This window comes from Eleutherodactylus coqui, chromosome 4 (assembly GCF_035609145.1).
Source record: "Eleutherodactylus coqui strain aEleCoq1 chromosome 4, aEleCoq1.hap1, whole genome shotgun sequence".
NCBI lineage: Eukaryota > Metazoa > Chordata > Amphibia > Anura > Eleutherodactylidae > Eleutherodactylus > Eleutherodactylus coqui.
Window position 1 is genome coordinate 87,464,205 of NC_089840.1, and position 13,291 is coordinate 87,477,495.

At 40.8% G+C, this 13,291-nt stretch overlaps 1 protein-coding gene across 3 annotated transcripts in view; it reads right to left on the reverse strand.

Moving 5' to 3' along the window:
- Nucleotides 1-1,586: 1,586 nt before the first annotated feature.
- Nucleotides 1,587-13,291, reverse strand: part of PHKA2 (phosphorylase kinase regulatory subunit alpha 2) — a 92,198-nt gene continuing 80,493 nt past the window's right edge. For 2 of the 3 annotated variants that reach the window (XM_066599833.1, XM_066599834.1), the window contains 4 exons: nt 7,891-8,064; nt 5,866-5,919; nt 4,999-5,199; nt 1,587-2,029 (listed from right to left, as the gene is read on the reverse strand). In XM_066599833.1, the coding sequence (XP_066455930.1) occupies nt 1,856-2,029; nt 4,999-5,199; nt 5,866-5,919; nt 7,891-8,064 (603 nt within the window). In that variant the 3' untranslated portion in view covers nt 1,587-1,855. Of the gene's footprint in view, nt 2,030-4,998; nt 5,200-5,865; nt 5,920-7,890; nt 8,065-9,577; nt 9,629-13,291 lie in introns of all 3 variants that reach the window. The other variant, XM_066599832.1, reaches the window with a different exon arrangement.

The window sequence follows — 13,291 nt, forward strand, 5'->3', positions numbered from 1 at the left end:
CCAAACATGCAGCCAATATTGCCCTTTAGTCCTGAATACTATATGAAATGTAATTTTTAACAATTCTGGCACTGTACTGAATGCAACATAGCGGTGGGCATGCCCAGACTCACCTGAAGAATTCTTTGTAAGGCAGCCCCTCTGCTTTTGATTCTTCGGGCGGTTGGTAAAGTCTGAGCGTGCCCACCAGACTGTTAAGAAGTCATTTGTATACATAGAGGTATTTTTAAAAAAACTTCATTTTGTAAGGTATGTGAGGCTAAAGTCAATAATAGCTACATCCCTGAAGGGGCTTCTTCATAATTGATGGCGTCTAGTGAACAATTTAGAAGGGTAAAAAAAAAGTCACATGTTCTCTTTTAGTTCAACTTTCTCGGCTCAAAGGATCTCTGTTAAAGTGATTTTCTGGGCTATTTCTATTGATTGGATGGGGTCCACCGCTCGGGACCGATCAGCTGTTTAGGTGTTCGCTGTCACCGGCAAAACAAAGTGCACAGAGCAGAATCAGATGATGCTGACCCCCTGTGTATTGGCCAGCGCTGGTAATTGCGGGTACAGGTCTGACTAATTTTAATCAGAGTTGTGCCTACAATTACCAGCGTTGCCCACTACATAGGGGTCGGAGCTATCTGCTTCCTTTCCGCACCCTGTGTTTTGGTGGTAGTAGGAGGAGCCCAAACAGCTGATCGGTCGGGGTCCCAAGTAGTGGACCCCAGCCAAACAAGTATTGATGACATATCCTGAGGATAAGTCATCAATAAATATAGCCCGGAACACCCCTTTAATATTAAGGAGCCTCCTTAGTCAGCCAAAAATCTGTCTGAATTAAAAGCAGTACCTAGAAAGCAGAGAGGAGGGGGATGAATACTTTAAAAACAGAGTGGGAGTAGTCCAATGGGCGGTAAAAAAAGCTGAGTAAAGATCCTAGTAAAAAAAAAACGTAAATTGGTGTTAATTAAGAACGGCTTATCTTCCTCCCATGGAGGGACATCTCAGGTATATATTGAGAAAGGGTTAGAGATAGACATATAAAATTGAATTAAAAGGGTTGCTAACTTAAAACTACTAATAGTCTATGCTTACGGTAGACCATTAATCTGCCGCCCAGGATCCCGCCGATCAGCTGTTTACCTGGCTGGTGTACTCATGTACTGTTTTGATCTCTACAGGAAGCAGACAGCTCTGTTCCCACTGCAGTGGTGGTAGTCAGTAGTATATAGGTTGACAAATTTATGTCAGCTGTAAACTGGCATAGACTTATGCAATAATTTATGCCAGATTCTGATATAAATTATAGTAAATCTGTGGGGCCATGGGAGCTTGCACCCCTCCTAATTAAGCCTGCCCACTTTTTGGAAAAGAAGTGAGTGTGGCATAAGTACTACAGAAAGTTGCATACTTTTGATCAAAAAGGCATGTACACTCAACTTTTTAGTCCCAGAAATCTGGAGCAAGTGCCCTGATAAATTCCCTAATATATATATATATATATATATATATATATATATATATATATATATATATATATATATATATATATATATATATATATATATATATATATATATATATATATATTAGGAAATTTATGAGGGCACTCATATATTTATTTATTTTTTTTCTTCTTCCTAGTAAAACTCTGTCTACCCACTACGCAACACAGGCCTTAGAATGTACAAGAATAGGTTTCAGGTCAAACTAGAATTACAATTTGGTATAGCTTAACTCTAATTTTGAAGCAGCCATTGAATGTTTCTTGCAATGTTAACCATTGACAGAAAGTAACAACAATGCATCTGAGTAGGTGAAGCACATCTACTATTTTGTTCCAGATTTTATATTTCGCCCTGAATTTTCACTGCATCATACAACTGGAACTTGGTAAGTAGTCCTGCAAGTAAGCGGCCACAGCTTTGGTCAGGTAAGTCATTGTACCAAAGGCCCCGCTAGGAGCACTGTCATAGAAGAAGTTGCAGATCCCAGTTGCTGGATCCTGGTCGAGGTAAAAATCTCCGGCGCCCAGGGCTTTCTGTGGAGCAAAAGAGATATATGTTTGGAGAACCGATAAAGTGAAATGGATTACTGAGAGCATGTCTAATATCAGAAGGGTAAATGTACCGTTTTAATGAGTATTAGGCCTTAGTCAGACGGGCGTTTTTAGCCGCGATTTGCGCAGGCGCATGCGTCCGGCGATTTTATAAAACCATTGCTTTGCAATGGTATCGGACACATGAGCGCTTTTTATGCGCTCGTCCGATAAATTATAGAACAAAAAAAATCGCAGATCGCACCTATCTGCGATCTGCGATTCCTGTTCTCTTCTGTATATGCGCTCAATGGGGCCGGCGGCAGCAGCGCCGACCCCATTGAGAACATATAGAAGACAAATCATTCTTCTCTGCCACAGCTGTAACAGCTGTGGCAGAGAAGAACGATGTTTGCCCATTGAATTCAATGGAGCGGCAATACAGCCGCTCCATTGAAAGCAATGGGCCGCCGGCGTGCGCGGGGTGAATTGTCGGGAAGGGGTTAAATATATAAGCCCTTCCCTGCAATTCATCCTAAAATGTGTTAAAATAAAAAAAAATTGTATACTCACCTTTCCGCTGCAGCCGGAGTCCAGCCGCGGCCGCTGTCAGTTCTCCTGAACTGCTTCTCGGCACTATTCAGCCAGCGGGGCTTTAAAATCCCCGCCTGCTGAATGATCTGCCTCTGATTGGTCACAGCCCTGACCAATCAGAGGCCGGTTTCACTCACACACCCATTCATGAATTCATGAATGGGTGAGTGACTGCTGCCTCTCAGCGCTGAGCCAATCAGGGGCAGGTCTGACTCACATCCATTCATGAATGGGTGTGAGTGAGGCATGCCTCTGATTGGCTCAGCGCTGAGCCAATCAGGGGGCAGGTCTGACTCACACCCCCTTCACACCCACTGCAGGACGGCCGCACGGAGCTCCGGCTGCCGGGAGAAGGTGAGTTTACAATTTTTTTTTATTTTAACACATTTTAGGATGAATTGCAGGGAAGGGCTTATATATTTAAGCCCTTACCGACAATTCATCCCGGGCTCGCCCGCAGCGCATTGCTTTAAATGGAGGCGGCTCTATTGCCGTCTCCATTGAATGCAATGCGCTGGACAGCTCCGGCCCGTTTCTAATGAAACGCGGCTAGGAGCAGATTTTCGGGCGACTTGCGCGCACCGGTCACGCGATTTGCGGATGCGCATCCGTCATGCGATCCGCAAATCGCGCGAAAAAACGCCCGTCTGACTAAGGCCTTATTATTATATATTTTTCAAAAATATATAAAATCCTTTAGTTTTCACACTGACCACTAAGCTTAATAAAAGTCTGACACATTCTGTTGCGTAGAGAAACTTTTCAACAGTCATCTCATCATAATCACTGGCAGGAGTACAATGAAAAGTAATAACCATATGTACAATATAGGAAATGTACTGAAATGGGGGTCAGAATCTTTTTTTATGGCGGGACTAGTATGGAGTTCTTTACCGCACATTACTTTCTGTGATAATATAAATGGCCGATGCACATAATAGCTTTCTAAAGGTGGCTTTACAGGAGATAGCTACCGTGTTTCCCTGAAAATAAGACAGTGTCTTATATTAATTTTTGTTCAAAAAGGTTTAACTTTTTTACATGTATAGCTGTCTGGACACTATTTAAATTGACTTTTTTAAATTAATTGTTAGCAGGGCTTAATTTTGGAGTAGGGTTTATATTTTAAGCATCCTCAAAAAGCCTGAAAAATCATTTTGCATCCTCAGAAATTCTGGAAAATCATGCTATGTCTTATTTTCAGGGTATGTCTTATTTTCAGGGAAACAGGGTAGCATCTGAACAGTCGCTATATAATATGAGCGACTGTTTGTGTGTTTTTACAGAGGGATTGTTGTTCACTTTTTCAATTTTGCAATTGCTGAACAAATTGTTGGGAGCATTTACATGAGCTGAAATATCGTTCATTGACTAGTTAGGGAGCGGGTATTTTTTTGGGATATGAATTGGAAATTTGCAACCAATGCATGCTCATTGGTTGTCAGGTCCACTGAGCACACAAAAATACGTGCAAGTGGTCTTCGAGTGAACACTCACCGCTGCGGTCTCTACCTGATTCAACTGAATGGTCGGTGCCTGCAAGCGACAGCTCTGTATAAACATGGCCACCAACCGGCTGATGTGTGAGAATCTGTTCACTATGTAAAAATAGTCACTCTTTGATTAATTATGGTTTGGTGTAAACAGGTAATTGTCTTTCAACGACTAGCCAACAACTTTGGTGAAAGGTGCATGACGAACAAGCGCACACCTTCCGGCAAACGCTGACTGGACCTATCATTTTTTTAACATTTTTTCTTGCCACTTAATGCATACTGGTTCCAGAAAATACTTAAATACATTCGGGTGACCCTCAAATGAAAAGTCCCTGCTGGTCTTCATCAACAGATGAACCAAGGCTTGAGAAAAGAATCTTCGCAAGAAGAACGAGAGGCTGCAGCACCGACTGCTCAGGTGAATCAGTGAGAGACTGCAGCAGAGAGTGTTCACCCGAAGACTGCTTGTACCTATTTATGTCCATTCAGTGGACTCGACAACCACTGAGCATGAGCTGGGGAGGGGTCAAAATTTCAAATACACCCCCCCCAAAGAACCTCATGCCCCTTAACTAATCAACAATTTATATTGTGGCCTAACAACTTGTTCAGCAATTGCAAAATTGAACAAAAAACAACCACTTTGTGTAAAAGCGCAAAAACTGCAGATTTCTGTATACTCTATCAACTATTTGGAGCAACTGTTAAGAAGGTTGTTGTCCCATGTAAAGCCACCTTAAGATAAAGAAGAATACCAAGTACAATATTTCCTGGTCTTCATCTACAGTAAGTGTCTTGTACACATACACCCATCTGATAAATAATATACCAGTCCACTGATTTATATACAAAAAACAATTACCTATAGAAAGAAATCCATACCTGGTCCTGAAGAAACAGATCACTTGCCATGTGTACAAGGCGATCCACTAGGATGATGCCACCAATGCTCTCAACATCCATATCAGATACCATTGTAAGTACATGTATTGCTTCCACTAGCAGCTGTCTGTATTCCGGCTGAGGAACATGGTTGAGGACAGACTCCACATGTACCGCAAATTTGATTTCACAAGCAGTCATCTGAAATAAAAGACTTTTAGATATTCTAAAATATTTGTAAAGACTAAAATTAATGTGCCCTATCTGGGCAAACTGGCAAGCGTGAAGCAAATGTTTTCTATACTTGCAGACTTGTTTACGGGTACCTCACATGTGCCCTTTTGATGCAGTGACATTGGCTACAAAAATGGTATCAAAAGCCTGCATCAAAATGGCCTATCAATCCTATATGGTATTAATGTCTGATTGACTGGGGTGTGACCTTTGGACCCACCACTTTCTCCTAGCATTAGGGGGTCAAGATGCTGTATGGAGTCCAGAAGCCTGTTTGGCTTTTCTTTTCTCCAAACAGCACCACACAAAACCCACTACTGGGTGAGAATTGCAATAAATCCCAAGCAGCTTCAGTGGGGGGGGGGGGGGGTCCAAGGAATCAGACCCTTGCAATTAGACAATGATGGCATATTGATTCGATTTTAAATTGCTGGAAAATGCCTTCAAGAATAGGGTCTTTCTGGATTGACCTTTTAAAGACATCTAATAGGAATATTCACTTGTGCCAGTTTTACACCATGATCTTTTATCAGCAACTTGAAAGTAATAAACACAAATGATCAGATGCTTTCCATTCCACTTGTACTAGATTTTCTTTAGTATACTTCATGGACAATTAATATTTTACATTACCTCCCTTGTGCTTGAAGAGGGAAGGACGTATCCGTCAATAGACAAACCGTGGCACTGAAGACAAAAATATGTTGAAAGATTTAGTAAATGGAAAGTAACACCAAATATCTAAAAATGGATAATAATAGTCTTATATCGTGTCACCTGAAGTGAAAAGAAAGCTCACTCCGGTAGAAGAAAATTGGGACATATTTACTTAAATCATCATTTCATACAGTGGGCTAAGTAAGCTTTAGGCTGGGTTCACACAGGGCAGATTTGCCGCGGTTTTGCCACGGTTTTTCCGTTGTGGTTTTGCCGCAGAAGAACTGCTTCTGCGGCAAAACCGCTTCAAAGCTTAATTTGGGCTTGTGGATTTTCGTGCAGAAAAATCCGCAAGCATTTTTTTCCGCAGCGCTTTTTTACTTTTTGCCGCGTATTTGCCGCGGTTTTGGCTGCGTCCATAGAGGTCTATGGACATAAAAGCGCTGCGGAAAAGACCGTAGAATGAACATGCTGCATATTTTAAAACCGCGCCGCAGTTGCATTTCCGCACTGCGGCTGTGCGGAAAAATCTGTCCTGTGAGAACAGTTTTTTGGCAAATCTCATTTGTGCTGCATTGCACTGCAAACGCAGCGGTTTTGCCGCAGTGCGGATATGCAACGCCAATCCGCGGCAAAACAGCCCTGTGTGAACCCAGCCTTAAGCCCTTTGCGCCCACTGTTTGTATACATATGTTCTAATTGATAATGTACTGTGCAGCTAGGACATACATATACACACACATATATAACCTATCAATGGAAGACCTGGGAACAAAGGTCCCCATTTTTTACTTCTTGTTATGCCTGTTATTAGCTGGTAATTTAGCTCAATTTGACCACTATGTTCATCACTTTTCATTGGCGAGAGCTGATCATTACAACTCCCTGCAATAGATTGGGCTGGCCTTTTGTCAGGTCTAACCTAATGAAGTTACAGGAAGTTGTAATGAACAGCTCTCACCAATAAAAAGTGATGGACAAAGTGCTCAAAATGAGCTGTATTACCAGCTAATGACAGGCGAAACTAAAAAGAAAAATGCCGATTTTTGTTTCCAGATCTTCCATTGATGATAGGTTAAATCGGAGTACACATATTTGGTATTGCTATGTACAGGAGTGTAAGAAGAGTTAAATATGTTTTATCAAACATTACACTGAATTAGAAATGAAAAAAAATGAAATTTTTAAAAGTTATACTATTTCTGCCCATTCTTCTCTAAACAAAAAGTTTATCAATTAAAAGATACTGGCCCTGTTCTGGTATCATAAGAAAACAATCCATGTCACAAAAATAAAATAAATTAACCCTTAGAATGTATTGTTTTAAAATTATGACATTTTGATGTGAACATTTGTGCATTAAAGGTCTTGGTCACAAAGGAATTAAGTTAATGTAAATGCAACAAATGTATTAAATGTTTTGTTGCATCTGGAGTTACATCTCTGCACCAGGCTGAAACCTATGCCAGCTACAAACTGGAGTAGGTTTAAGCTATAATTTAAGCCAGTTCATAGTCTATTTAATGGACCTTTATGCCCCGTAAATCTAAGCCCCACCCAAAAACTTCAAAAAAGTTTCGATATTGGCACTTGTACCCAAATTGCAAACTTTTCCCACCATGATTCTGGAACAAGAGACTTCATAGATATACCCCATTGTCAATTACATCAGACACCATGTGGAAAATTGAAAAGTACATGCAGTATGAATTACTGCTATGTGTGTTTTTCTGAAGCTATTTGATGAGAACTATGTATACTGTAGAACAAGTTCTGATTAATATTCAGTATTGAGTCTGATTTTTGCAGGTACATGATGCACCAATGTAATAAGATATAATGATGGAGTGTAGAATGCGTAAGGTATAGGCCATGTATGCAAGACATTGATACTATAACAAGAGACCAAAAATACAGTATGTAGGTATATCATGTTCTTAAGAAGGTTGTGTGTAGACATTATTTAGGCCACTACTGTCTTTAATGTAATCAATGACTCACTTTCTGGAGAAGACTCCATACTTTTTGATAGAACCCGACAGGCACCCTGTTGATAGCTCCATCTAACCTTCTTCTTCTGAGCCACTGGCCTTGATGATCATCCCAAATAACTTGGGCTCCAGAGGATAAAGTAGGAGATAAAGTTCCCGTAGGAGAGGAAGGAGTACTACACCTCTGTAACAACACATCAAAAAATTATGTCATTACTCCTCTTGATTATCATACTAATAGAGATAAGCGAGCATACTCGTTAAGGGCAGATACTCGAGTGAGTATCGTCCTTTTCTAGTACCCGCCTTCTCGTAAGAGAAGATACAGGTGCCAGCGGGAATGAGCGGTGGGTTGCGGGAGTGAGCAGGGGGAGCGGTGGGGGGAGAGAGATCAACCCCCTGTTCCCTCCCGCTCTTCCCTGCCGCCACCCGAATCTTTTCTGACAAGCAGGCAGATACTCGAAAAGGACGATATGATGCTCGAGTATCTGCCCTTAACGAGTATGCTCGCTCATCTCTACATACTAATCTAGTATTTGTCTTTCAAAAAGGAAAACTATGAGTAATTATTTGTAGCAAGCCAAAGAGTGGGAAAGAAAATTAGAGCCATGTAACAATAATTTATGAGGTTGTGAACATTTTCAAATTATTAAGAGGATGCGCTGGATCTTCTCTCTGGAAGGGGAGTTCAATTGTACATTCCTTAGGAGGCTTTAATATTAGGAATTTAGTAGCATTCATTTTAAGATTAATACACAATAAATAGTTAGTATACAAGATTAAATGTATGATGAATTCTGGAACCTGCAAAGAGAGTTGAGTAACCTGTATAGCCAGACCCAAACTAGAAAAACAAACACAAAAGGATCTAGAAATGGCCTGTAAGACAAGATTCGGGTGTGTACCTGCAAAAACATTTCGGCACAGTATTTTCTCTGTCTGAATTTTGAGCACTTTTGTAAATTGTTTTAAAAAGTTAAGCTTACACAGCATTAATATATGGACACAATCATCATTCAAGGTTTTCGGGCAAAAACTATTGATGACTTATCCTCAGGATAGGTCATCAACAGTTAATTACAGGGGACCTAGGACTAAGTACCCCTGGCATTCAGCTGATTGCATGGCCCCCTAATGCTGCAGCTGTGCCGGACGTTATCAGGGAAGCTAACAGAACTCCCATAGCGGGCTTTACTAAAATCAATGGGACCTGAAGGGGCTATTACACTTCTGCCTCCGACCCCGGTGTCAGAGGTGGAAATGGCACTTCCAGTTTGATCCCTGATGACAACGTCCAGCCCCACTGCACCAAAAGTGGGTCAGACGATTAGCTGATCGCGGGAGATCCCAAGTAGTGGGACCCCGTCGATTAATTATTGATGATCTATGCTGAGGATAGATCATCAACAGTTTTTGCCCAGAGAACTCCTTTCAAACATCAGACAATAAATAGAAGGGTGTAAATAAAAAGCAACACAACTTTTTCCAACTAATATAACGTTTTGGGGCCTGGAGCACTCAGAATTCAGAATTATACTTACCCGTTTTATTGTATGAAAAGTCCAAAATCTGGTGCAAATTTGTTTGGAGCCATTCAACAATAGTAAGATTAGGTAAACAATATTCACTTTAAAGTGAAGAATATACTATAAACTTGGCTAGGAAAGAAAATTTGAGGAAAGAATTGGTGGTTTTACCGTGGATCTCGATGAGTAGATGTTGAAGCTTACAGAATGGTTGTATATGAGCTACAGGAGAACATAGAAAATAATGCTGGTGAAGAATAAGTCTAACACATAAGAAATGGATCCTACACATCGGAAGAAGATCCAATAGATATAGCTATGAGGGGGAGCTATTAGTAAATTACTGCAATTAGTAAATTAGTGAAAATATCACAATATTGCCTTCACACAAGTACATCAATTAGTGCATATTAGAGATCTACTACAATATAGTCAGATGCATCAGGCATCCTGTATAAACAACTACAATGAAGTATGATATATTCTATTTAGCCACCCTTTAAAGGGCAAGCATAACTCATACCATCACATGTACTGCAGCCTTACTGACTGCACAGCCTCACATGAGATAACGAATATATACTTTATATTGTATACCTTTGCAATCTTTTTTGCTTTTAATCAATGTGCTTTTAGAAATGAAAACTTTTTTTTAAATGAATTTTCATTAAAAATGTCTGATTAATTGACTTCTATGTTTGCATTGTTTTCGAAGACACTGCAGACTGGAGGACTGAAATCTTAGCAAATTCTGTCAGTCAGAGTAAACTGACAGCTCCTCCCCTATCCTGTTCCCCTGTTGTGAAAGTGCATTCACTGCCTTTCCACTGAGCTATTACAGAGGGCTGTATGACAGTGCTGAGGAATGGTGGAGGAGATCAGAAGGACAGAGAGCAGAGAAAACTACTATTACAGAGAGCTGTAATTCACTTTTGGTGAATTTTATGTTCTTATCACCAGCGAAAAGAAACAGACCAGCATCTACTCTGAGAGGATGAGATGGACAAGATAACCGTGTACTATTGAGTGGGCATGGTTATGCTACACAGCCTCTGAAAGAAGAGAGGAGATGCAGAGCTCAGCTTGTGTGCATTCAGGAGAGAGACCAGTGATCAGTGCTGGGAACGTCCCCAAGCCAAAAATTTGAATGCAAGAGAGCCAAACCAAATATGAGGCTTTCTAAATGCATAAAAAGAAAAACTCGATAAGGACATAATTTTTTTTCTGCAAGGACTTAGTAAGATATATGTGTATTGATTTTCATGCACTAAGGTTTTCATGGCCAATATCCCTTAAGTGATTCCATAGTGAATCACTTACTTTACAACAGGGATTTTTCTAATACCCATTAATTTACAAAAAAACTCAATGTCATGCTTAATAGGCATAAAGCAGCTGTCTATAAAAAGCTTGAGTTCTGCAGATATATTTAAGGTAATGTCAAGAAATCTAATTTCCATATTCATGCTTGTAAAGTACAGATAATGGAAATGCTGTTTGTACAGTTCCATAATATAATAGGAAGGCGCTCCATCGATGCCTTAAATAAAGACATCTACAAAGAATCTGTTCAGGCAATCTACGTTCTCTGTTCTATCAGAATTCCACTCTTTTATGATCTTAAAACTGTCACTGCTCCGTAAAGAGGAGAAGCCATGATGCCAATATGAACCGAGCCTAAGATGACCATAATTAGTGAACCCTCTATAGGAATATTATTGATTTCTTAATTTAAAGTGTCAATGTTTGAGTAAAGATTTACTTTTTTATCAACTTTGCCCAATGAATGAGGATGAAAAATGACGGCATAGATTTGTATATATGATAACTTCCCCTCTTTGAGTCTACTCATACTCTGTATAGCGGAGCACAAGGCCAGCAGGGACATGTTGTCTATGTGCTCACTGCTGAAGAACAGCAATTAATTTGGACTTCTTCGTGATTTTATTTAAGTCATGGCAAAGAAAAAAGGTTATAGAAGAGTTGAAGACAGAAGCCCAGTGCAGCCAGTAATTCTATGCCTCTGCCTTATTACTTCTTATAACTGTCCTTGGTCTTTTTCTTCACTTCCCATATGAGAGGACAGTCCTAAGATATAAGAGGCATTGTCAGCCCACAACATTAAGGCACCCACACAAAAGAACATTTACAGAAAAGCTGCAATCCTGACAAAACAGAGAAACTAGATTGTGCAGAAGTGAAAAGTACAATTTGCAGGACGGTATGTCCCGGGGTGCAGCTATCAGCTCTCGGTACAGTGTGCAAAGTGAAATCCCAGCAAGGGGCCGTTGGGATGAGAAAGACAAATGGTGCAAACTGTGTTTCTGTGTAATAGAGCTAGACAAAAAGCGAATATAATGTAAGACTGGCAGCCATTCGTTTTCTAAGAAAATATTGTAACCTGCCCTATAATAACTACTTCACAACAGGAAACAGCTCGGTGAAGCTTCATTCTTTACTGGGACAGATTATATATATTTGTTGGCCCAAGCCAAGTTTTCCTCCATTTTTGAATAGCTCTTCTAGTTGTGCTGTAGCTACTACACTAAGGGTTTGTTCACACGGGCATATTATTTTGGTCCGTGAATACTCAGCGTACTTACGGACGGAAATACACCGATTCCCTGCATATTTCTGCCTTTTAATGCATGTAAATAAAAAAGCAAGAAATCCCATTGCTTGCATAAATACGAAGTGAATACAAATTTTTACTGCGTATTTGCGCTGGCCCATTGATTTATATGGACTAGTTTGTGTGTAATACACACCAAAATAGGACATGCTGTATTTTTTCATGTGACCGAAAGTCGTATGAAAATACGCAGCTGTGAGTGAAGCCATTCAAAACAACGCGTTCTACTAACTGTGTATTAGTACAACACGTGCAATACGCAACATATTTATATCCATGTGAATGAGCCCTAAGGCCACTCTCACAAAACGCCACGACTGTTTTCGAGCGCACTACACAGGGGTCGACAGCGCTTTTTAATGCAGTCCATCACTGTGATGGGTGATGAGGTGTGTTAAAAAGCAAACAAATGCACCAAAATAGAGCAGGCAGCGCTTGGAAATCGCAGCATTAGAAAACGCTGCATTCGAGCAATGGGAGCGTTGTACCACGATTATCATGACATTCAAAACGCCATGGTAATTGCGGTAAAAGCGCATGTGTGAGACTGGCCTAAGGCCTTGTTCACACGAGCGTTGTTTTGCATGTACCTATGTGCGCACAAAACCACACGTCTATTAGAACTATTGTTTTCCTTTGGTAAGTTCACATGTCCGTGTTTTACATGCATGTAAATTCGTGCATCTGCAAAGGATAGGTCCATGCTGCGCGTAAATATTCCCCATGGGGAGTCCCCTCATCACTGAACACTGTGACAGCAATGTCACAGTGTTCAGTGATGATGACACTCCCCGCAGGGAGTGAAGAATCCCGTGTCACAGCTGTGGCAATGGACTGCAATGTTTTCCAATTGCTTTCAATGGGGCTGCTGCTGCAGGCAGCCGCATTAAAAGCAATGGGATGCCGACAACCACTGTAGTGATGTTCGGGGAAGGGCTTTAAATATAAGCCCTTCCCTGAAAAATCATCCTTGGCTTGTGTAAAAAAATATAAAACTCACCTCTCCGGCGCTGTTGGGGCTGAGGTGCACCTAGCCGCTTGGCTCGCCGGCAGTGTTCTGGAGCTCTTTCAGCAGGAGGAGATTTAAAATTCCTGCCTCCTGAAAGGGCTGCATCTAATTGGCTGAGCGCCCAGCCAATCACAGGCAGCGCTCAGCCATTCATTGAATGACAGCTGAGCGCTGCTTGTAATTGGTCACAGCGTTCAGCCATTCATTGAAAGCAATGGGCACGCAGCTTCGTTCACGTGCTTTT